At 40.2% G+C, this 26,833-nt stretch overlaps 1 protein-coding gene across 2 annotated transcripts in view; it reads right to left on the minus strand.

The window, feature by feature from the left end:
* Positions 1-26,833, minus strand: part of PHEX (phosphate regulating endopeptidase X-linked) — a 229,879-nt gene that overhangs the window by 43,747 nt on the left and 159,299 nt on the right. For both annotated transcript variants that reach the window (XM_019433558.2, XM_019433557.2), the window contains 3 exons: positions 25,329-25,406; positions 16,810-16,913; positions 7,962-8,020 (listed from right to left, as the gene is read on the minus strand). In XM_019433558.2, the coding sequence (XP_019289103.1) occupies positions 7,962-8,020; positions 16,810-16,913; positions 25,329-25,406 (241 nt within the window). The remainder of the gene's footprint in view (positions 1-7,961; positions 8,021-16,809; positions 16,914-25,328; positions 25,407-26,833) is intronic.

Here is a 26,833-nt window from a genome sequence, read left to right on the forward strand (position 1 = left end):
AATGTCTTTTATGACCTAGCCTCAGAAGTTATACTCCATCATTTCCACAGTACCCATTAGCTACAGGGGTCAGCTTTATTCATTGTTGGAGGGGACCACACAGCGGCGTGAACATTGAGAAGTAATCAGAATCATTGGGGGATCCATAAATACTAAGTGACAAAGTGGAAAAAAGTATGAAGAATTACCATGAGTGTCAGAATCTCTTGTAGATAATGAGAAATTTGGATTAGGTAACCACTGCAGTGTCCGCCCTCTTACCTCCAAAACCATGAAAGACTATTCCCAAATTGTCCCCAAATAGAGTGTCAAATGGATTCAGGAATTTAATTTCATTAAATTCCACTAGAGGCCACAGGTGAGTGAGTATTTGCTAACGTGGCTTCTACTTTATGGTTTTAGGCAGAGTCAACAAAGTATGAGAAATTCTCTCAGTTTGAAACATCATCATTTCCTTAACAGCAAAACAAATCTATGTTTGATTTCAGGACTAATACTATAGTTTGATGACAGCCTAAGCCCAGCCTCTGGTCAAAGGTTTATCTTCTTTAGCAGAATATCTATGATTAAACTCAGGTAACCAAATCCCTTGTGTATTACAACAAAGGCAATAGTATCATTGGTTTTAGTCCTTAGTCCTTGCTTGTTTTCAAGTCAACATTTTATTTGCTTAAACTAATTCTTTAATATGATTTAAGACATATGAAGATAAAAACTAACATTGAAATGAAGCATTTTAAAGACACACATTGATACTGAGCACACAAAATTAATTTTATTCTAAAGTTCAGTCCATGGTAGTAGAAATGGAAGCCAAATGTGACCCGTATGCCCTACCACCCTTTTGCCCCTGGTACTACCACCTGATCAGACCCAAAGCAGTTTGTAAGCTGGGTCAGAACACTCTTCAAGGCCCCTTGGAGCCCATCCGTTTACCGTGCTCCACACAAGGGGCTGGAAGACTATGGCCCATGTAAATAGTTTTACTAAAAACACAGCCATGATCATTTGTTTATGAACTATCTGTGGCTGCAATGGCAAAGTTGAGAATGGACAACAGAGACCAGACGGCTTGCTAAGGCAAAAGTATTTGCTACTTGGCCCTTTACAGAACAACTGTACCAATCCCTGATCCACATCTCTGGAGGTTGGCCTGATGTAAGCTATTACAAGCCCAAAAAGTGGATGCATGCTATATGCTGTTATAAACAATTTTACAGGGGGGGGGGGATAGGAGTGTTATTGTTTATGTATTATACACATATAGTAAAAGCATGAATCTTAACAGCAGAACACGATGAGATTTTATACAACCATCACCTGTGCAACCCCCTCATAAATAAAGAAAATGTGTCCTGTGCCCCCTCACAGTCAGTACCCCCAACAAAGGGAGCCATTATTTTAACTGCCATCACTTAGATTCATTCACCTAGCCCTGAACTTTCTACGACTGGAGCCATGCAGTGTTTCGCTAAGCATTAAGTCAGTGGCATGCTTACATAAGGTAGAAGGGGGTTTATTCTTCACTGTTGTATAATATTCAATTATAGGACTGTACCACAATTTATTTACCTATCTATTCAAGGACAATAGGTTCTTTCAAGGTTTTTGCTCTTATGAACATTCAATGTTCATGTGTTTTGGTGGGCATAAGGATTGACTTACTTTATGAAGAGTGGAACTTCTGGGCAATAGGAGATATCAACAAACTGCCAAACACTTTTCCAACTTGGTTGTACTTTTTTTTAATACATAAAAATACTGTCCTAATTTTTAATTCCTTGAAAGCAAAGGTCAAAAATACTCTTTCCCCCCCCCCCCCCCCATACACACACACACAAATTCTCACATTCTGCTGTTCACCCTGTGACTGACTAGCTAGCTATCCTAGGGATTACGGGCAAACTCCAACCTCGACAACATGCTGGCACTTTTCAAATCCATCTTGTTAAGTCCTCACCGAAGACTGTGAGACTAGGTAACCTCAACGTATGGCCTAAGGGGACAAGAGGGGTCAGGAAGGAAAAAATGTCTTGGCCAGGGTCATACAACTAAATCAGTGGCACTCAAGGTCCTTACTGTTTTCCTATAAAAAGCAGGAAGACCAGTTTTGTCGTTATCACAAAGCTAGGAAAACATAAGCGGAGGCAACAATAACCTCAGCTCCTTGTTTTCCCCTCTAACCACCTTATCAGTTCAAATATAATTAAATTCTGCCATGGCTCCTCTGTATAACTCCTCACAGAGTAGACTTAAATCATTACTGTCACACTACACTCTGTGTCCGAAGACACTGCTACCCAGCTTGACAATGGTAGAAAAATAAGAAGTACAACCACACTGCAAAATTCTAACATTGAAATATGGCCACAAACCATAAAGTTTCGGACAAAGGCATGAATTTGCAAACAAAAAGCAAAAATAATACAAACAAAAAAACCTATAGGCTTTTGTGTTGTCTACTCAAATCTCTACTGCATGCAGAACTGGACTTAAGTGGCATAAATCAGAAAACGGTAATGGGAACTGAATGAAATTCTCATAAATCACGTTACTAAGTATAGTTACATCTTAGATGTGAAACCCAATTAAACAGATGGCCACATGCTGTCAGAATCAGCCCCTAATCAATAAAGATGTTCATTTCAGAAAATCACCTCAATTTTTCACTTCTTCACTGAAGGAACAAGAAGGCAGTTGGGGGTGAGGGGAACTCCCAGGAAACCCAGTGGGGAATGTCTAAGAAGGAACTCCACCTGTCTTAATTTGTAGTCCAAAAAGTCAGAAAGAAGAGAGAAAGAGAAAAAGTCACCCAAAGGACTCCTTGTCATCTTGCCTGGTAATGTAATTTACAATGAGAGCAAGCACTGGTCATTAGGAAAATAGAAACAGCTTGAATCTCTTAATTAAAACACTGCTTCAAATTGTTCATTTCAAACCCCTGTGTTCATAAGCTTTCCAGAAACCACTGGGTTACCCTGAAAGGGATGCTTCTTCAGTAAACCTGTGATAGGATCACCTCTTCCCAGACAAGAAAAAGGCTGAGCAGGGGTGAATCCCAGAGGCAAAATATTATTAGGCACATTGAAATCCCCAAAGGAGCCGTTAAGCATTCACTGACACTGGAAAGTGAGTGTGGGAACACGGGTGAAGCATCCATCTCAATGCCACTATTGGTGAAAACTAAGTCTACCAATGCCAATAGGCGATGAAAATGAGAGTTGATGAAAACACATCTGTACTCTGTAACATGCTGTTTGGCACCCATTTGATGTTATCTGGTAAAGTTAAGTATTTGCATAACCTGTAGGCCAGTAATTCTACTCTTAGTATATACCCAAAACATCAGGGGACAAGCAGAGGAGTATACAGACTGGCAACACTGTCCATAATGACAAAAACCTGGAGTGGGAGAACACGAAGGTCTGTCAACAAAGTCTGTAGTCTAGGTAAATAATCTGACGTACAGTCATGCAATGGAATATTATACAGCAGGGAAAATGAAAAACTCACTGCCATGTGCTACAAGGATGAATCCTAAAAACGTGTTGATTTAGGGGTGCCTGGTTGGCTTAGTTGGCCAGGCGTCCGACTCTTGATTTTGGCTCAGGTCATGATCTCAGGGTTGTGAGATAGAGACCCGCATAGGCCTGCGCGTGGAGCCTGCTTGGGATCCTCTCTCTCCCTCTCTCTCTGCCCTCCCCTCCTCATGCTTGCTTGCTCTCACTCTCTCCCTAAAAGAATAAAAATTTTTAAAAAACAAAGTAGCTTTAAATTGCATGCAGTATACCATTTTTATTATGCTATAAAAATAAGCAAAAATAAGTATCAACAAATGGTTTAAAATTTATTTTGAGAAAAAGACAACGATAAGCACAAAAAGCAGAAAACTAGTTACCCCTATAGTAAGCAAGATGAATGGGATGGGGAGAAGCATGGACAGATGTAATGATATGGAGAATGTTCTAGTTCTTGGGGGGTGGTAGGTTCATAGGAATATAATGTATATGTTTTAATATGTTATGTATATTCTTTGGCATGTACCAAATATTACATAGAACACTTTCTTTTAAAATGGGTAATCTAGTCCAACTCCAGTTTCTGGATCCGGTCCAACCCCAACGGGTCAGGTTTCTACATTGGAGCCAGCCAGCCTCCCGCCAGTTTCTGGACCCCATCCGGAAGAAGAAATGCTCAAGTCAAGTCTGAAAACTCCTAACAGAAAAGCTGGGATCCAGGCTAAGTGAGGGACTCATCCACTTGCTCTAGAAACAGAGAGAATGCAGGAGCTCAAGGAGCTCGGCAGGCATTTGCTTCAGTTAATGAAAAACAAGTTAAGGAGCACTGTGACACCAGGATCCAGCGGCAAATCCACACGATTGCTTCATGGCCAAAGCTAAACACTCTGAGCGATGAAACAGCAAATGATAGCATTGGATAAGAATCCACATAATAAAATAAATATCCATGAGTTCATAAGGCTATAAAAAATATGTGATTGCACAGATAGATGCGCGTGAAAGGACGGTCCCTTCTTTACAATAGAATTCACATTAATACGAATGGAAGGGATGAAATTGAAATTGAGCAATGAGAAAACAGCACAGGGATGCTTGCTGCATACAAGTTTTACTAATGGAGGCTAAAATCAGTGAACGAACAACCGGAGAGAAACAGGATAGATAGAGTCTCAGAGATATAGTTCCCAAGATATTTGCCAACTACACCGGCAGGGAGGATAGCAACCTTACAGTGGAACAACCCAGCAGAAATCATCTTCTCCAAGTGAACAAGGGTAGCCTCACATCACCAGCAATAAGACACATAAATAGCACAAACCCGGTGATATGAGGCACCAAGGAGGATACGGCACCACTTCTGTGACATTCATGCCCCAAATGCATTCACCTAAGTCCTATCGCGTGAAAAGAGTAGACAGACACAAACTGAGGGACCTTCCACAAAATGACTGACCAGTACTCTTCAAAGGTGTCAAAGTCATGAAGGACAAAGAGAGACTAAAGAACTATCAAACTCTGTAGGAGACTGAGAAGAAATAATGACTAAATGTAACATGGGATCTTGATAGGATTCTGGATCAGAAAAAGAACTTGAGTGGCCAAACTAGTGATATTTCAGTAAGGTCTTTAGTTAACGGTGGTATAGCAATGTTAATGTTCTGGTTCTGATTGTTGCATTATAGTTATGTAAGATGGTAACGCTGAGGGAAGTTAGCTAAAGGATACATGGAAACTCTGTGTTCTGGTTTTGTAACTTTTTAGTAATTGTAAAAGTGGCTCAAAGTAAAAAGTGTGTTTTTTTAATAAAAAATGGACAATCTAAAGAATTTTCTATTGCCCAATAGGTTATTCCAACTGTTATTATAATTTACATATAATTCATATCATAAGTAGTAATCATTAATATCTCAAAAATCTTAAGTTCCCATGTAACATATGCAGCTTAATTCTCAACTTGGAGCTATATCAAAACATCAAGGTGCACATGTTAACTATATATACTTTTCGTTGATTATACCTCAATAAAGCTGGGGGACAAAGTAAGCAATGATTTCACGATAACAATGAGTATTTCTATAGTAAGGAGTGACATTCAAAGTATTCAAAATATTTAACAACTGATTTTGTTATACAAATTAGTGTAGAAATCAAATATTACCACCATCTGCTTGTTTTCCTTCTGTTCATTAAGCTCTCACACCAGTCCTTCAGAAACTGACATTCCCAAAGGTGACCACACGAGGGCGACTCTCATGAGCTGTGCCTGCCGGGAGTGGGCAGCCACAGCTCCGGAGCTGTCCTCTCTGGCTAGCGAGTCCTGCGGGTACGAGGGCGAGCAGAGAGGATCTACAGAGGGCAGGTAGGATGCCTCACTGAGAAGTTAGCACTCAAGCAAAGATTTGAAGGAAATGGGAGCATGAACCATGCAGATCACTTGGGGAATTTTCCCAGGCCAAAAGAGCTTCTGCTATAAATGCTAGGAGAGAACGGAGTCCCGCGCTCTAGGAACAGGAAGGAGGCCAGTACAGCTGGAACAGAGGGGAGATAAGGCAGCAGTAAGAGGTCTGAGGGCCATCACAACTAATTTGGCTTTTATCCTGAGTGAGACGGGAAAGCGATAAGGGGTGCTGAGCAGAGGAGGGACCTGAGATGATTGTAAAACATCTTAAAATGGCTGCAATATTCTATTTAGAAAAGGCTGAAGGGGGATAAAGACAGAAGTGGGCAGGCCAGTGAGGAAGCTACATCTCGCGGGGAGGAGGTGGGCCCGTGGCCAAGGGTGGCAAGCATTTGTAAGTTCCATCGCCCACATTCAACAAAGCACACAGAGATGCACTTAAAAGAATGAAATTAGATGTTATCACCAAGTGAGGGAGTGAAGACAAAGACCAGAGGAGGCGCAGAAGGGATGAGAAACCAGCAAGGGCTAAAGCAGGAGCAGCCTCCCCTCCCCACAACAGGTCACTGCCGCCCTGCATTCAGATGTTTGTCATTCTCATGAATGTCTTCCTACTTTCACTACAAAAGGATGTACCTCTAGACAACACATAGGAATGTTTTTGCATGCTTTTCAACTTTTTTATATGGTATCACACTTGATAGTATTTCCCCAGTTGTTTTCCCCCCACAACCAATACTTGTGAACTTTATCCATGTGAATGCATGTTGCTCTAGATCACTCATTATTCACTGCTGTCTGGCATTCCTGTGTGTGAACAGGCCACATTGGGGTCATTTTCCCGCAGACGGACACGTAGGTTATTTCACTATTTCTGCTATGATAAACAACACCGGTATGAGTACTCTCACACAAGCCTCCTCCTGTGAGACTTCTCTAGGGCAGTGGTTCTCAAACTGCGTCAGAGTCACCTGGAAGCCTTAATACAACAGATTTCTGAGCCCCATGTCCAGAGTTTGTGAACAACAGGTCTAAGGTGGGGCACAAGAACTTGCTTTTCTTTTTTTTTTTATCATTTTTATTTATGCATTTATTAATTTACATGCAAGTTAGTTAGCATATAATACAACAACGATTTTAGGAGCAGATTCCAGTGACTGATCCCCTATGTATAAAACCCAGTGCTCATACCAACAAGTGTCTTCCTTAATGCCCCTTACACATTTAGTCCATCCCCCTCCCACAACCCCTCCAGCAACCCTCTGTTTGTTCTCTGTATTTAAGAGTCAAGAATTTGCATTTCTAACCAGTTGCTCCGTGATGCCATTGCTATCCGTCCCAAGATCACACTTGGAGAAACAAAGCACCGGGGCACATGCCAGGAGGGCAGTGATGGTCACAGACATGCATGGACATCTTCAGCCTTTCTAGGTATTGCCAAATTGCTCTGCAAAGTGGGTGAAGCAATTTACACTTCTACCAATAATAATTATGTGTCCCTGCTGCCAACACTCGGTACTGTCAGATTTTTTATTTAATCTGACCTTTAGTCATTTTGTAAACTTATCGTGGCATTTTTACCTACACAATATGTGTAAATAAAAGCCACTTAAGACTTTACATCCTAGGGTCAATTAGAACATTTCCAAGCATTTCTATAGACAGGCCCCTCAGGTTCTATCATCTGCCCAGCTACCTGCTTGTTTTCCCCATCAATCCTAGAAATAAACAAAAATGGTGCGGACAAAGTCATTAAGAACATTATGAAAGATGACTACAGTTTTCTTTTCATGGCCAACTGCCCTGTAGTTTTATTTATTGTAGTTCTGTCTTCTTGGGGTTTTTGTTTGTTTTCGTTTCGTTTTGTTTTTACTTAATTAGGTGAAGGGAGTGAAGTAAATCGGGCATATGGATACAGAAACTTAAACTTCCTTCACCCACATACCTGATCACTTTTGGAGGGAAATAAAGAAATCACAGTCAGGGAAAAGTTCCTTCCATTTTGTACCACATTAACAAGGAGACAAGAAGCCAGTACTCACGAATCTGGTTGGTGGATGCACTGTAGAAGGCATTGACGGTCGTGGGATTCGTAAACCACCTGTAGAAAGAGAAGCAAATACCACCAAGAAATCATCATTATCCAGGCAGGAGGGCAACAAGAATGAACACAATGTGGCAAGATTTATTAGCAAATAACCAGCGAGCAATGGGGAAATAGGGCACATGGGGAAATTACCACCTCAGTTTAGGGTTATTGCTCTGTTCAATGAGCAGCCTCATCATAAACTGAACATGGTTCAGTGAGAATATATTAACATGCCTGCTTATTCACTAGTACTAACTTAACAGAAAAAGTCAGCACCAGTGCTTCTGAAATAGCTTTAATGAGAAATTCTAGAATCTAAAGGGCTCTCCCCATAGATGGAAACAGCAAGAAGCTGATGTTTGGCAGGCCTAGTTCAATAGATCCATGGGACAGCTAACTTTCTATGCTGCATCACTTCTGACCTGTCCATTCGATGTTTGGCATTGATGACAACACAGAAATCTATGTAAAGAGAGATGGATAAAGTATAACCATGCCACCCAGAGGTTCTCCCTGCTCCAGTGGACAGTTTACAGATGTAAGCATCCAAAGAGCTAATGAGTCATCCTGCCTCTTTTACTAAGTAGCGGGATTGTGTTGGAATAGTTGCCCACCTTCCTGGGGTTTGGTTTCAGCTATAAAATTAAGATACTGCATTGAGAGGCACACCTGAGTGGCTCAGTCAGTTAAGCGTCCAACTCTTGATTTCAGCTCAGGTCATGATCTCATGGCCTGTGAGTTTGAGCCCCACATCGGACTCTGCACTGACAGTGCGGAGCCTGCTTGGGAATCTTGCTCTCCCTCTCTCTCTGCCCTCTCCTGCTCTCTCTCTCGCTCTCTCTCTCAAAAAAACAAATAAACTTAAAAAAAATTTTTTTAAAGATCCTGCATTAAGCAATCAGGGGAGTACCTTCCAGCTATAAAGAGTCTACATTCCAGGGGCACCTGGGTGGCTCAGTCAGTTAAGTATCTGACTTCTGCTCGGATCATGATCTCACGGTTGGTGAGTTCAGGACCCAAGTCAGGCTCTGGGCTGACAGCTCAGAGCCTGGAACATGCTTTGGATTCTGTGTGTCTGTCTGTCTCTCTCTCAAAAATAATTTTTAAAAAAGAGTCTACATTCCACTTTAAATGCATGAACTACTTAGCTCAGGGCTTCGTAAAATTTTTTCTGTAAACAGTCAGATGGTAGACAATTAGGCATTTTGTAGGCAAAGAGGCAAAAATCAAAGATGTTATGTAGGTACTTCTTTCGTAAGAGAAAGGGTTCCACAAAATTTTATTGATAAAGTTAAAAATAGAACAAGTGAGTACAATTTTTTGTAAGACAGCCTGTTAATGAGAAGAATGGAATTCTTTAGAGGCAAAATAACATTTTGCTTAATTGGGATTCAGAGTTAGTGCTTCATATCATTAGATCGACTACAAACATTTATCTCTAAAAATCACTCTTTGCTCATGGGCCCCACAAAAACAGGCATCAGGCAAGATTTAGCCCACAAGCTGCATCGTGCTGACCCCTGATTTAGAGGCCCGTGAGTTTCTGCCCTTTATGATAAAAACCAAGCAATCTGTCTTAAACTGAATTGCTCAAAATAAACTCATATAGATCTCTTTTCAAAACAATCATTTTACTGATTTATATCTAACAGAAGAATTATGGCAAGCTAATAATTTAAGTCAGACTAATATGAAACTGGTAGGAAATCCAAGGGTTGATTCTAGTTGATCGGCCCACACCTTCTCCCTATAAAGAAGTCCACAAATACATCATTCTATTATCATTAGAAGTAACAGTGGCTATAGGAAATTTTCACTGAGCGCTCACAATGCCCTAGGCACTTCCTATTTGTAGTCTTCCCCGTAGCAACTGTAGGAATCACTAGCCTATCTCACAGATGAGGACAATGAGACTTAACAAGCATTATGTACTTATGCAAGATCTGCTGTGACTTCAAACCGGTTCTCTTAAGTGTTACAGTATACCGGAGACATTACTGGAAATCAAGAGAGTGCCTCCTCTAGTCAAAACTGAAACATGTACTCCTTTCCATAAAATGTGTACTCTTTTCCTTCAGAGTTAGGATTAGTATTTCAATAAGCCCCAATGTTTAGCAAACAAACTTACTGGCTGGTCTACCTTCTTGAGGAAACAAGTGGAGGGGAAAACACCTTTATCGTTCTAAGGTCACTACCTGAGGTAGGTGGAATTATGTCCAGGTCCTAATCCCTGGATCCTGTGAAGAGGTTACATTACATGCCAAAAAGGACACTGCAAATATAATTAAGGTTAAGGAGCTTAAAACAGGGATGGTCTCCTGGATATCCAGGTGAGGCCAATCTAATCACTAGTCCTTAAAAGTAGAGAACCTTCTGTGTCTGGAGTCCCAGAGATGTCGGGGAGGAAGTCAGATTCCAAGAGTTAAAAGGATTCCACAGGCCGTTGCTGGCTCTGAGATGTAGGGACCATGGTGCAAGGATCAGAGAGAAGCCTTTAGAAGGGAACAGTGGCTCCCAAATGACAGCCAGCAAGGAAGTAGGGATGTCAGTTCTGAAACTGGCAGGTAGTGAATCTGCCAACAACTCAATAAGCTTGGAACAAAATTCTTCCCAGAGCCTCCAGCTATGAGCCCAGCCAGCTGACAACTTGATTCCAGTCTTATGAAAGCTAGATCTCAGAAACCAGCCAAGGCATCCTGTACTTCTGACCTACAGAACTGTGAGATAATACATTTGTGTTATTTTGAGTTGCTAACGTTGGGTAGTTTGTTACAGCAGCAACAGAAAATTAACACATTACCGTACAAAGAACCCAGCATTGGTATGTCTGAAGATTGAGTCAAGTCCTAAAGGACAATGGACTGAAGCGTAATAGGTGCAAAAGATGATTTATATCCCTAGAGCTCATCCCTTCTCTCCCCTGCCTTCAGCAAAGAATGAACTTGCAAAATGTGAGGATAAGGGCCATGCAGGAAAAATGATTCTAACTGCTGATGAACAAAGGTGGACAAAACAAAGAGATCAAACAATCAGAGGGGGCCTGATAGGGCCTCTGAAGCTTCAGCAAGAGTACCTACAACCTCTTATTTCAGGCCCACGATTTCACCTTTCCTGAATTCCCAGAGCTGGTGCTGTCTGTAAAGTATGTTTGGAGCCTTGATTGTACCCAGAGCTGATATTTAGTGGCTGCACCAGTAGATCTTACCACTTGTGGGCGCTACTGCTACTTCTTATTGGTCACTGCCTATGCCAAACCAGCCATTAAATATTCTGTATATCTCCCTGATTATATCCAAGTGTATTATATATTTAGTTTTACCATTCTCTAATATAAGGCTACCTATTCTGATTTTAACATGTGTTTGCAATTTTTTTTGCACTCCTCCCATTAAGAAGTGGAGTCTACATTCCTCTCCTCTGGATTATGGGCTGGCCTTGGTGACTTGGTTTTAAAACAGAAAATGCAGTGGAAATGACACCACGGGACTGCCTATGCCAGGCAATTAAGGGCAATACAACCTCCCCCTATTGTGCACACACGGTTCCTTCCTCCTCTCTTTCTCAGGAACCTGCTCTTTGGAGCTTCTTGCTCAATCAGCACGCTATAAAGAAGCCCAGTATGCAAAGCCATAGGCAGCCAACAGCCATCATCAGCCACTAGACATGAGAGAAGACACCTCCCCCATGACTCCAGCTCCAGCCACTCTCTGACTGCAATTACATGAAAGCTCATAAACAACAAGCACTCCGCTGAGCCTAGTGGAGTGGTTTGTTAGACTGCAGGAGATAGATAACTGAAACACTGACAAGTGGTTGTCCGTAGATGAAGTTGTAACCAATGGGTTGACTTTTCTCATGAAAATGTTTTGTTTGCCCATCACAACGGTTTTTAAAAGGACTGAACTGGAACTCCTTTAAACGAGGTGTACAATGACTGGTTCTCCACGGTCCCCACCGCCCCCCATCAGTTTACACTTGTCTACATCACCATCTGTTAACTGATTGGGCCCTGAAAGCATATGTGTTAACACAACTTGTCTCCCAACAAGATGTTAAGCTCTTTATGGGCTAAGACCATTGTCCCAGTGGCATGTGCTGATCAGAAGATCATTACATCTAGTGAAATGAATTTATTGCTATATATACATCTACTTGAATAAACGAAAAGTGTCCTTCAAGTGCTTTAAATTCTTCTTACCATGACTTTAGGGTGTTCCTGCAGACTGTGTTTGGGGAAGGATTTAATGGACAAGGTGGGAAGAGGTCTCGTATAAATTTCAAAAGAAAAATACATGGGGATGAAATTATACTGGACAATGGAATACACAAAAGGAGTGTAATAGTAATAATGAAATACAGTTGTTTAAAGACAAGGACATCGGTACTCTGATTTTTTGAACCATATAAAATAGATATACATCAGGCTAAAGTTTTACATTTTACCTATCAACTCTTAAAGATAGTCAAAGGAATAGGGAATGGTCAAACCATAGAATATTTATTACTTTATTTCTAATACCCTGTAGATTATATCCTTCCCATTCCATGCTATAGATAATGCTTTTACAAACAAAAATTCTGGGAAAATCATAATTTGTATAGACATTTGATCTATTTTTACCTATTTTTTGAAAAGATAGAGAAAGAAATTCCAGACATGTCTGGTCACAGCAGAGTGAGAGTGAGTTAATAGGGAAGCTGACTTAAAGCCATTTCTGTCAAAGAAAGGGGATCCTAAGGGAAAAAATTACTTTTGACTCAAGCCAAGCAGTAGAGTAAATCCTCTATTTTTAAGTGAGCTGATGAAGTGACAATTCTGAGAACCAACCCCTAAATATGTACCTTCAGGGATGACCACCCAATTAACTCCATTCTTGCTGACATTTCCCATTGCGTTAGAAACTTCTTAATGCACATTAGTTCGGCTAAAATGGATTCCATGAGAATGAAAGATAAAGGGTATTTATCTCCTATACCCACAAAGAAGCAAAATGTTATTTCAGGGCTTTGTGGAAATATAATCATGATGTGCTATTCAAAGTAAACTAGTGTAGTGGAGCTACTCCAGAATCACTCCCACTAGATTAACTCATCAATTTTCAAAACTAAAAGATGTCGATTAAAGCCAGTGGGTGTCATGAAGCTAAAATTCCCTACAATGCCTGAAAAGGAGCAGCCCAAAATTTCTTCTAAAAAATAGACTATCCTATCCCTTTACCACACAAAGAGGACCTTCAATTTCTTAATGTTACTTTCCCTGAAATAGACACATAGTTTGAGGAAGCAAGAATTAGTACTATTGCATGGATTTTCATTCATGCATAACTTTTCCAGAAACATCAACCAATTTAATGTCCTTGTGAAAGAGGTATTTGTTTTTGCTGATGGAGAAGAAAACTACACAGAATCATGTGGTTTGCCTAAGCCCACAAAGTCAGCCAGCATTTTTCCAAGGCATGAATGAAATAAGAGAAATAGACAAGACCCTTTGAATCTGACAGTCCATCAGTATTTTAGGATGATGGTAAAAAGGACACATTTAGGAGGTTTTCAATTAGCAGCACAGGCCTTGTCACACACCCAATAGCATAATGACATTTTGAAACTGAATTAACTTGACAGTACCTCTAATATGGAGAAGCACAAACGCCAAAAATTCAAGAAAATACTGGTGACAAAAATATCTTGAATTATCCACAAACTGCAAGAAGAGTCTGAACCGATCTGAAGTAGATCTGAAAGAGCAGGATGATTCACACAGATCTGTGACTACCATACTACATGGAGATGCTCATCCGGATACTGGAAAACATTTGCTGAGGTTGTCAGATTCAAGGAGCTATCTCTAGAACCCTAAATCTAAAAATTTCGTTTTTCTTTTACATCTAAAATTTCAATTGACTGATTGAGGTTAGGAATGAAGCAGGAGAGACGGGCTAAGAGACATTGTGATGAGAGGAGAGAACCAAGGACACTGGAGCACATGGCTTGAAAGCAGTTGCCTGTCATTTCCAAAGAAGTCTGAAAACCTTCTAACCTATGTTCTTTTGACTGGAGTCAGGGATGGGTAGAGCAATGGTTCAGCTTTAGGCCTACTCCTTAAAGTGAACACTTTGAACTAACTTTGTGGGTGGATGCTGTAGGAAGGCCAGAAGGGCAGAGGGCAGAGATAGGTAGATTGGGAGCCATGGGTAAGAGGGACAGCTAGTATTCACAGCTTAAGCCAAGGGCTGGTACAGAGCCTCAAGTTTCTACAGTCTAGAAAAGAGCAGGGAGTTGAAAGGGAGAGTAACAAGAGACCCAGAGAGCATAAAAAGAGCCAGTCAAACATCCAGAGACCAGAATATCAGCCAAGGTTAAAAAGTAGGCCATAAAAAAAAAGTGGGCCATGGAAACCAGGCTTCCAGCTATGATGATATGAAATAGTCAGCAAATTCCTTCCACAAAAATCAAGTATAAAACTGGACACAATGGTCAACAAACAACCATTTTAGGGCTCTGGGAATTGATCATCAAATCCAAACAACAAACTGAAAAATGTTTAATTATGAAAAAGTGCTAGAGCTTGGAAGTAAGTAGAACAGGAGTCTGTGGCCTTCTTGCCAGGGACTGCTCCTGCCCTTCCCAGCATGGTCAGTGAGAACTCTGTTCTATCAGGACAGGTAGGGCGGCTGGCAAATCAGCAGCTTTGTTGCCACAGGGGGTGGACTCAATTGGAGGTGGAGGTGAAAACCTGCAGCTTTGTCAGCTAAAAGTGGCAAACTTGGTAGAAAACAAATGAAAGGATGCCCACAGCTCTCCCAGCCTGAAGTTACAGTTCCCATTGGGAAGACTGACAGGAGAGCCAGGAATTTTTTTTTTTTTATTTATTTATTTTGAGAGAGAGAGAGAGAGAGAGAGAGAGCGAGCGAACACTTGAGGGGAGAGGGGCACAGAGAGAGGGGGAGAGAGAATCCCAAGCAGGCTCTGCACTGTCAGCACAGAGGCCGACACGGGGCTCAATCTAACAGACCATGAGATCATGACCTGAGCCAAAATCAAGAGTCAGATGCTTAACCAACTGACCCACCCAGGCAACCCCAAGCCCGAAATTTAAAAGGGAGATCTTAGAAATAAAATAGTCATAGAAGGGTGAGGTAAGGTCTCCGCACACCCCTGGCTGCCTGGGACCCTAGACACACATACAGGAAAGATTCAAGCGAGCCCAGTGGAAAGCGAACTCCAAGGCTAACTGAGAAATGTACTCCCAGCCCATACACAGATCAACTGGTAGAGGACAGAAGCCCTCCCTATTCCAGGTGTTTGAGCACAAGGTCTACCCCAATCCCTGGCAGAGCGCTAAGCTGTGCAGGCACAGGGACAACCTCTGGGAAATGAGGCTCAAAAATAAACATAAGAATTTAAAAGATGAGAAGAGACCTCCATGGCTGCCTACTATATAAGGAGATAGATTCTGCAATCTAAGTCAAGGAAAGTTATCTTTTTTTAAAGCCTCAGAAAAATTAATCAGAATCCATAGTTGTTACAATGTAGTATCCAAAATGTCATTTTCAACGACAAAAAAAATATGCTATACAAAGAGACAAAAGTGTTAAGAAAAATGCAGTCAATAAAAACTGAGCAAGGCCAGATGTTGGGTTTAGCAGACTTGAAAGCAGCCATTACAAATTAGCCTACAGAATTAAATGATATTCAAAGAACTAATGGTAAATATAACAGTGACTGAACAAACAGAAAATCACAACAAACAGAAACTAAAAAACAACCAAATGGCAATTCTGAAATTGCAAAGTACAATCACCAAAATGAAAAATTTGTTACGTGAGTCAAAAGCAAATTTGAAAATGCAGAAGAAACAATCCATGAATTTGAAGACAGATCAACAGAAATTATGCAGTCTGCAGCACATGGAGAAAAACAGTGGAGAAGTGGGCACCAGCAGAACAGTATCTAAAGTACCAGCAGGCAGAACCAACAGTAATCTAAACCTTACAGGGAACACTGTGTCAAGTGTATTTCAATTAAAAAAAGTGATCTAAACTTCAAGTGAAGATTTCTTAATTGTAAGCCTCTTATTTGATAAGTGGGGATAATAAATAGTACGTACACCTCACAGAAATGACAAGAGGATAAAATTAATTCTAACATGTAAAACACTTCCTGGCACATTGTCAACATAATAATGGTTAGATGCCATCATTAGCATCATACACATGTTGCTAGGGAAGGAAATCATAGCTGGCCTTGGCCCCAAAAGTTCCTAGGGAAACTGCCTACCTATAGGGAAAGTTCCTACAGGCAGCTGGGAGGAAGGGGAATAAATTATAACTGCCATTGGAGAAAAATTATACAGCCATCAGTTCTGTGACACTTACTGCTTCAACAAAATCTTCTAGTTACTTCATAAGTATACAATTACTTCTACTTTGGAACTATAGTTTGTAAGTATTTGTTCTTTTTTAAGATCTTCAAAAGTTTCTGCCTGAGTGTGAAATTCTAGAGCAATTTGTTTTCAATATACATATATTCATAAGTACATCTAGAAATGATTCACACGTTTGTACCCTAATAAGCATTCCTGCAGTATGTTTTGATGCCATAATTAGAATTAAGAACTGATTCATATAATATCACAAATAAGATTCATCAACACCTAACACAGATTTTGCCAAACCAAGGTAACTGGACAGCCAGCTACTCTGACTAGAGGAAATTACAAAATTTGACCTAAAGGGACTTCACTTGCCACCACATATTTATCTCTTTCACCTTCTTTTATTTTTTAATTTTTTTTTACTCACTCTGTTTTTGGAACCGCTTTTCTCAGCCAGAAGAAATCAGACTGTGCTAAATACTTGCGGGTTTGCAGGACATTGCCAAAGTAGTCGGATTCTGAAAACTTGATCTGAATAAAACAAACCACAACCATCAGTGTTCAAAGTGCAGATAAAAGAGGGCTCTGCCAACGGAGAAGCTGCACTCCTCACAGCACCTCCACCAGTTAGCCCAGTATCCACAAAGCCATGAAATTTCATCTCAGTGATTTTCCTTTTAAATAAAAAGCCCCAAAATCAATACGATGGTTTCTGGATCGCAGTAAAAAACAAGAGAAGCTGCAATAATTTATGATGCGTTTCACTTGCTTTATAATTGAAAAATCTACTTTAACCTTTACAGAACCTATTATCCTAGGTTTGAAATTTCTTGGCTCACCTGAGTCCTTCATCTTTTCTAAAATGGGTACGTTATTTACTTGTAACATAGGTTCTTCTAATACTATTCAGTTTAGTCAGCTAAAACTTCATTTAGCTTATAGATGATGATTTAGTCAAATGTTAAAATCCAATTTACTGTAATCAGCATTTGTTCATGAAGGAAAAAAAAATCAAAGTGATTCAGGGACTTATTTCCCATCCTGAGCACAATGGAGCCACTAGGATAATTCCGTTATTAACAGATATTTCTCTATTACCACACAAAAAAATTCTCTGGTCACCAAAAACTAATGACATTATAGAGGCAAATCCTAGATTCAGCTTACATAGAAAAACAGGAAGCTGATGTCTCACAACAATTTGTACATTACAATTGGGAAACAGACATCAAAGATTCTTGAGTTCCTTATCTTTTTTTGGAAGGAGAATGGCAAACAATTTCAATTCTATAGCCGCTCTCTACAAAACTAGCATTACTTAACCTAAATATTATTAAATATTATCTGTATAACAGTAAACGCAATGGTTTGTAGTAATATCTAATACTTTGGTTTTAAAATGTATTACTGGGGTGGGGCACCTGGGTGGCTCAGTCCTTTGAGCATCCAACTCTTGGTTTCAGCTCAGGTCACTATCTTGTGGTTCATGAGTTCAAGCCCTGCATCGGGCTCTGTGCTGACAGTGCGAAGCTGGATTAATATTCTCTCTTTCCCCTCTCCCTGCCCCTACCCTGCTTGCTCGCTCTCTCTCTCTCTCTCACTCTCTCTCTAAAAATAAATAAATAAACTTTTAATTAATTAATTAAATATATTACTGGGACAAATAAGAAAAATACATGCTTGAATAAGCAAATAACCAACAGTAATCAAATTCTTATCGGCTATATTTTTTGTGTATTTAAACCATATGATTTTAAAAGCAAGAATTAAAATACAGCAAACTCAAGTATATGAAACCCACAGGCATTACATTATAAATATACACACATGTACACACAACTTGATGGTTACAGATTTGACAGTCACCTATTCGTTGGCCAATGTCTGGCTCTCTTCCCTAACATACAATAGATACTCATTATGTCTGTAGAGTATCTCTGTTAGTGATTCATCTTAACCTTTCCAGAGGTCAGGCCAAAATATAAAGGAAGGAGCAAAACAACTGAAGGCACAGGGAGAAATGCAGGAATGAAAGTATCAATTCCTGGCACCTTTGCTGTTCTACTTGACCAACCAATTATAAAGATACGACTTTAAGCTGTCCCTCCATCAAGCCTCTTAGTGAAGTGGCTGATAAACTGTGGTGCAGTCACATAATGGAAAGCAACATGGCACTTTTATTAAAAGAGTGGCATGTATGCATGAACATGAAATAATCTCAAAAGCGATGCTGAGTGAATAAGGCAAGCTGCATGTATGAGCTAATTTAAAGTTTTAAAACATGTAAACCAATACTATATGTTGCTTATGGATCCATACCTATGTAGCAAAAGCATAAAGAAATGCATGGGAATGATAAACACTGAAATCCAGATAGAGTTTATATCTAGGGAAGAGGTAGTAAGAAAAAAGGGCATCATTAGGTCAAGGTGGATTACAGAAAGAATTTCCATGGTATCTATTTTATTCATTTCAAATGTATATGTGCATTACAAAGCTAATGTAGCCATGTTTAATATTTATTAAAGCTGATGTGTTCAAAATTTGATTTTACATACTTTTCCAATGTTTGAGATGCTTCAAAATAAAATCTTATAATTGTTTGTATTTAAAAATAGAAGAAATTTATACTCAAAGTCTCAGAAGACACAGAGTAAGCTCCCTGTTTTAGGAGGAGACCTTAACTAACAATCCTAATGCATTCCCGGGTCATATAGTTAAAAGATGTGTCTGCTGTTCAACCCTTAGCCTTTTTTAGCTTTTGTTCCCAAGATAGCTCTACCAGAACTTTCAGAATGTGATTGTAACTGATGAAAAATTCAGATACATTCTTGGGTTTCTCAACACTTTCTGGGAAATTCTCTCAAAGGAATTTCGTTCAAAAATAGTAACTTTTCAGTAATATCTGTGAGATCGGTTGTTACTTTTAGAAGAGTTTGCTAATCATGATACTTTCCTGTTCCATTAAAAAAAAGCCTTAATATTCAGGTTGTTCTATAGACATTAAACAGAAAACCATCCAAAAATTTCCTTAAAAAGAAGAGTCTGAAGTCTAAAAATACTTTTAAATAAATAAGGTCCTACCACTGCCATAAAAATAATCATAGGGAACAAAACTCAGAGGCAAGTAACTACAATTTGTCCATGGCTTATGTATATTTAGAAGGACAATTTTAAAATAGTATTAATTATTAAACAGAATTTTGTGATTTCTTACCCTAGTTTAATCACTCTAGTCCATTTATTTAATGGAAAACACAGGTAACGGGACAAAATTTTACTTTTCTCTGTGACACAAGTTAAGTGTTTGGGGAGACAGAAGGGCCAGCATGTTATTCCCAAATGATGGATGGGAAAAGAGCTGAAGAGATTATGGAACTTGGCAAGGCCACATGGTTCAAATCATTAGGCTCCTACTTCAATGTTACTTTCATTGGTCTCAATAAGAATGCTGGTGATTCAACAGAAACAGTACAGGGAAGGAGGAGGGGACTGTAAGAATTAAAGGTGGGAGGAGAAGCAGTGAGTAAATACATCATGGCAGTTTACTTATCATACAGCTGTGAAAATAATGCTAGTTAAGGCTCTGGAAGACCAGGACAAGAGAATAAGTCATGGTAAAGGTCAGTATACAAAATTATTTGTAAGCATCAATTTCAGCAATACAAAACTAGAAAGAAAACACCACACTGAAACAGAATTACGCATTATTATGTGCCAGTACCAATATCATGGGTGCTTTTTCATTCCTTTTCTCTATTTCCCAAATTTTCTACCATGTGATAATACTTTGATAATTTCAAATATTTCAGGAGGCCCTTGAATGAAAGGGGAAAAAACTATGAAACCCAGCAACCACTGGGAAATTTTCACTTGCAGAGATAGCAGCAACAACAATGAATGCACATAAACAACATAAAACCACCTATAATCTTCAAAAATAATGTTTAACCTCTGCAAGGGACACTAATTGTTTCAAAAGCCTCTTGTCCTGTTACTGGTGAAAACATAGGTCAAGCTGATAATGATTTTCAATCAATTACATCTGACTTTTCAACTGAGTGATCTTTGGGAAACTATTTGGGGCTCTCATGTCATTTCCTAGGAACAGCCATCCAGATCCGAAAATTCAGGGGAATGTGAATTTCTCTTCTTGGAAATCCTATCCTGGATGCCAAGAATCAAGTATCACAGACTTAAGGGATAAAGACATAAAGCTATTTCCACACCTCAAGGGTGAGGAACATGTAGGAAGGGCAGAACAAGGAAATGTGATCAGCTTCCCTGTAGGATAAGTACATGTTGATAAGACACTACACAAGCCAATAGGATGTACAGATTCTACAACACTTAAGTTAAATCCATGTAAAGATACTCAGATATATCCAAGTATCTGTAAGAAAGGTTTTATGTTAGGCATCCATAGAATTTTCTAAAACCTTAACGAAATTCAGATTTCATACTTACATTTTCCCTTAGTTATGGCACAGTAATATGCAAGATTGCTGCATTTAGATGGCTTTGTCCATAAGTGTTATGTGTGTATACATACGTACATACATACATAGAGATAATGTTCAAAATGTTGAACTTACATATATGGTATACTGTGGATGATGGAGTTCCCAAAAGCAGCCACATATGGGTGACTCTCAGGATCGCCAGCTAGCACATCAGCCAGGAACCACATGGAACCACATGGAACCAGATACCCTGTAGTCTCCACTGGGGGAAAGAGGAGGTCATGGCCTGCTCTTGACAGGGGAATACTCAAGATGGAGGCCAGTGTGTGGGAGTTAAGGAAGGCTAGCTGGAAGGTTAGCAGACACCAGGGCACTGCCCTCCAGCGGCAATTCTTGGTTCTTCAGGGCCATGGTGGCCAGAGGTAACTTGGGAGAACTCAGGACAATGTTTTGTTTCTTTACCTACTGTATAGAATTATTTACACCCTGTTTTTCTGGAGCATGTCACCTAAATATCACCTCACTCTTGCATAGCAGCAGTAGCACTCTCTGTCACTGACAAACACACACACACACACACACACACACACACACACACACGCTCCACTGGCTAGAGAAGACCAAGACCCACCCCCAGAGAATATTGTGTGGGTTCACACATCTGGATATCTCTATATGTGTGTTTATATGTTTATGTATGTATGTGTTTATCACTCACCAGAAACACTAATCTCCTCTGAAAAAATTACCCAGATCCAATTCTCCTAAGTAAATAGAGGCCAGCTGGGACTCTGACTTTAGCCCTTACTCTAATTCTCCATTGGCTTTCACAAGAATGAGTGAAACGCCTAGTGGGGCCGACTATTTACCTACTGTATCTCAGCTTATTCTGTTCTATAATGCTGGGGCTGGGAATCTGAAAACTCTATTTCCCAGGCCCAAGTGCCAGTTGGCTTCCTGCCAATAGGAGGCACTGGGGGAAATCAGCAGGTGGCAGGAGGTGAAAAGCTGCTGTGTTTGTTCTCTTTCATTCTCTCTCCTGTTTCTTATGATGATGCTGGAAGAATCTTCAGCCCCTCTTCCTATTAATTCCCCTCACTTTGAAATGCCTAGTGTGGTTGTGGCTTTCCCGGCTAATAGGCTAATGCGCCAACCCTTCCACAACTGACGTCAACTTGCTCTTGAGTCTGTTTTCATCAAGGATCAATGAAAGAACACTTTGTGAGGCTAATTTGAAAATGGACCTACACCTACATGTTTAAGCTAACTAGTAGGTTTTCCCGCATGCTACTCGGGGTTCACACAAAGGGCATCTCCTGCTCTTCACAAAGACTAAATTACGAGTGGTGTTCAGAAATACTTTGCTGGGTAGCTCAGTTTACCTTGTCAACTCACAGAGGGAATTTTTTTTTCTTCTAATTCTTTACATTTGCCTCTAAGTTCTTTTCCATTTGCTCTTACCTCCACATGAGCCCAACTTCAGTCTTCAACCTTTCTCCTTGACCTTCATCCGATCCATTACCTAATCTCTATGCTCTTTCCTTTTGCCTTTCTGCCTGATGAATCGTATCTTTGCTTGTGTCAAATGAAGTAAGCTGTTTTTCATTTCCAACAGCCTCTCAACACTCAGAGCTTGTATTACCAAAAATTTCTCACAGGCCCTAGAGTAGCCCTTACCTACATGTTTCCCAGACCTGAGAACACAGCCTCACTGTACGCCAGCTATTAACCTCGGTGACACTATTACTATCACATCTAGCATCCTTTACCTAGTTTCAGGTTGGGGGTTATTCATTTCTTCTATCCATTTCTGAACACAGACATATTTTTATTTCACTATCTGGATGTTTTCTCACTGCCCATTTTTTAAACTGTTAGCATCTCTTGAGTTCAACTGTGTCTACTCCGGCAATGAGTCAGACGAAAGCCGTTTCTTGACAAAAGCACTTAACATCTTGGTGTCTAATGGCTTCAGTTCAGAGCCTAGAGAAACAAGGAAACATACCGAACAGTGCATCCTGTCTGGCATCTGGATTCAGTGCAAGCACTCACTGCATTCGGTGAGTACTTACATTTTGGGCACTCACCTTAGACAACAGCAGACTGCCAACAAAAGTTGATCAACTCAATATGGACAGTGGGCCCTTGATGCTATCTTATTTGCTTAAAGCTTGAGACTGTTCCATCTGTATAGCCTTTTAAATCAATTTGAGGCACCTGGATACCACACGAGTCAATTCATAATGAATTTTCCACACCAAAATAACCTATCATAACTACATATTAAAGATGTCCTAACTAACACTTATATTGTGCTTGCTGTGTGCCAGGATAGGTTTTAAATATTCTAAATATGTTAACTTACCTGATCTTCCCAGCAGCTGTGTAAGGGAGGGATTATTACTGTCATCGCCATTTTAATATGAGGAATCTGAGGCACAGAGAGGTTATATAAGCTACCCTAGGCCACACAGCTAATAAATGGCAGACCAGGGATTTAACTCCAGGCACTTTGATTCCAGGGCCTGCGTTCCCAACCACTACACCAAAATGCCTCTCACACCGTCTCATCTACATCTTTGACTTGGAATAGTTGCCAGTCTCACTCAGGCTCTCTTCCTAAGGAGTTTTGTGCCCTGGTGATGCTCTTCTCAGCAGTGACAGTTCTCATTCTGACCCACAAAGTAATAGCTACCCCTCACAGGGAACCTACTTATGCAGCAGAACATTATGCAAGGTGCTTTTACATTTGTATACTTGGCCTTGGAATGTGAGTTCCACTTGTCTTTCCCCGCTCCCAGAGGCGGCTCCAAGGACACGGCCTTGAGATAGTGATGAGGTGTTGAGAACACTTACACAGTATACATGACTGAACCTAGTTATAGCCTCTATATAAACTTTTAAGATTTGGCGAGCAGGTGCAGGGATACACTTGTCTTGCTGCCCTAGTATGTAAGCCCCTTGGCTTATTAAACTACCACCTACCAACCTGGAGCGGCCTGCCTCTTCCTTCACTCCCCACCCGCTGAGCATGGGGGCTGGTTTCGGATTACCCCCAGGAAGCTTCTGAGAAGCTTGCAAACCCACAGCCAATAACCAAAGGGAAGCTAACTGAAGCTGCACAAGATCAAACAACTAATAAGTAGAAAAGGCAGAATCACTCCAAGGCCTGTGCTCTTAACCCCTAGACAATATGACCCCCCCCATATTCTTCCCCCTTCCCAACCAGCTCTGGGAAGGAGCGCCCATTGATTCTTCAAACCCACTACTCTTCCTCCAGTGCAGGTGCCTGACCAGGACCTTGCAGAGCTTTCTGGGCCCAGATGTCAGTCCAGGCTCGGATTCCCCGTAAAACACTGAGGAAATCACTAAAATCTTTGAGACTCTACGTCCTTTTCTGCAAAATGGGGATAAACACCATCTACTTCATAGGATCACTGTGGAGCTTAAAATATAATGTACAGGAATGTGTCAGGTGGAGCAATATTTTTAATTATCATAGTAATAGTGAGACCATTCAGCATCAAAACAATGTGTAAGATGGGCTGAAGCATATGTATTTTCCTACATAGCAACTGGATCAATATGCTTTGGAAGGCCACATCTTGGAGCCCAATGGGGAAACTTTATCATTAAAGCTTTCTCTCACTTCTGAATAAGCTTATAAAAGTCTGATGTTCATCTACAAAGCTAGGACTTCTTCTAGATATGTGACTTGTCAAACTACAATTTCAGGAAAGACCTGTACCTCAGAACCTTACTTATGTAACAAACTAAAAAACTACTTCTTCAAGAAAATCTAGTAAGTGGTAAAAATAGGGGGTTTTGTGAGGAAGAAAAGTTCTTTATCAGAACTATTTATAGGAAAGGAAGTAACACTGGTTGTGATTAGAAAGCCCTGTGGTGAATATATCTACTGGAAAATACATGTCCCAAAATATCAGAAAATAAAAGAATTATTACTATTCCTCCATCAATAGCTTACTGCAAATATACAGTCCAACTCACAATAAATTGTGGAGTCATATGTATGTGCACTTAATCTGCCAAAACACTCATGAAGTTTAATGAAGTTAACTCCCAGCAGGCAGATTTATTATTAGTCATTTAATAGGAGTGAAGCACATAAAGAATGTTTAACAACAAACATCATGCATTTTACATTAGAACATGCCCACTAATTGTAAAATACTCAATTTGCTTAATTCTTTCCTTTATGATCAAATTAGACCGAATCCAGGTCCATTTGCTTTATGGTACCCACTCAGCTATGCATTCTTTCTGACACTTCCTTTAATTTGAATCTGCTCTAAATCTTGTGATACGCCTGGCATATTGAGGCTCATATCTAGCCAAGGAATGAATCAAAAGTTGGTGCTTTCTGGCACTACCCGGTTTAAGTGCTTGGACTTGGGTTAGTTGAAAGGCACAAGGCCAGTAAAACTTGCCAAAAAAACAAAAATACAGTATATTTAGCACTTACTGCTTTGAGGTCTTCATTAACATAAGTATCATTCATTATAAACTCAGGATAGCCAACTTTTGCCAAAACAGCTCTTGCCTATAAAAATGAAAGAAAAAAATGATGTCAGAGTCTCAGCACTCAAATCATTAATAATCACACAACCTAGGAATGCAACTTTCATCTGAAAACTCTCTTTACTGAGTATCTAGTACACTGTATGCAACCCACTGTGAAATACAGAAAAAAAAATCCACTTTTTTAAATTCAGTCCCTACCCTCAATACGTTAACAATACAGTGAATGTAACAAACAAATATATAGTAAGAATAAAATACAGGTTTTAAAACAAAGAAAATATTGTTATCAAAGTCCAGAGCAGAGACTAATTGCTCATGGGAAAAAGGTTTAATGTAGGTGACCAAACTGATCCTTAGAGAATGGCTGGGACTTCAAAATGCAGAAGTGAGATGAAGAACATTCCGGGAGAGCAAACAAAAGGGGCAAAGACAGGGCCCAGGAAAGAAGATCATGGCACAGAGAGGGGGGCGTAGCTTGCTGTAGCTGGACTAGAAAGCACTAGGAGGGGAGAGCAGTAACCAATGCAGGAAAACTGGTTTGGGCCAGTTCACAGGGATTCCTGAATGCCATGCGAAGAGTCTGTATTTTATTTTATAGACAGGAGAGGACAGGGGCGCCTAGGTGGCTCAGTTGGTGAGGTGTCCGACTTTGGCTCAGTTCACAATCTCATGGTTCGTGAGTTCGAGCCCTACGTCAGGGAGCCTGCTTGGGATTCTCTCTCTCCCTCTCTCTCTCTGCCCCTCCCCTGCTCACGCTCTTTCTCTCTCAAAAGTAAATAAAACATTTTTTAAAAAAGTCAATAGATAGGAGAGAACTAAATATTTTTAGCAGGAGTAAAACAAGAGGAGTCACCCTTCAGCAAGATTACCATGCAACACTGAGAATGATGCTGGCCAGAATGCCAGAAAGATTGGAGGTAGAGGGTCCAGACTAACGTAAGATGTGTCACAACCATCCCTTTGATAGACCTACTAATTACTCCCTGTGTTCTGCAGCATAAAGAGAATGAATAGAGGAAAAATCACCTTGGGCCCATACAAGGAACTTGCATATCAGGGACTGGCAAACTATGGGCCAAATCTAGTGTCCCCTCTCTTCCCCACCCCACCTCCATCTGTTTTTATAAAGTTTTATCGGAACACAACCACGCCCACTCATTTACACATAATCTGTGGCTGCTTTTGCACTATGGAGGCAGAGTTGAGTAGCTGGAACAGAAACTCTGTGGCCCACAAAACCTCAAACATTTACTATCCAGCCCTTTGTAGAAAAGGTTTGCCAACTCTTGCTCTAGAAAAACTTTACAATCCCATGTGAAAATATGTCTCTATCCTCTCTCCAGATTCTAGATTTCATAAAAACCAAAGAGTGGCTTACTCAAAGAGAAATTAGGGATTTACCCAGATCCCCCTGGGATCCTTTTTATTGCTTCTCCACACCCTCCC

The sequence above is a fragment of the Panthera pardus genome, unplaced genomic scaffold, assembly GCF_024362965.1.
Source record: "Panthera pardus isolate Hobbes unplaced genomic scaffold, ASM2436296v1 HiC_scaffold_27, whole genome shotgun sequence".
Classification (NCBI taxonomy): domain Eukaryota; kingdom Metazoa; phylum Chordata; class Mammalia; order Carnivora; family Felidae; genus Panthera; species Panthera pardus.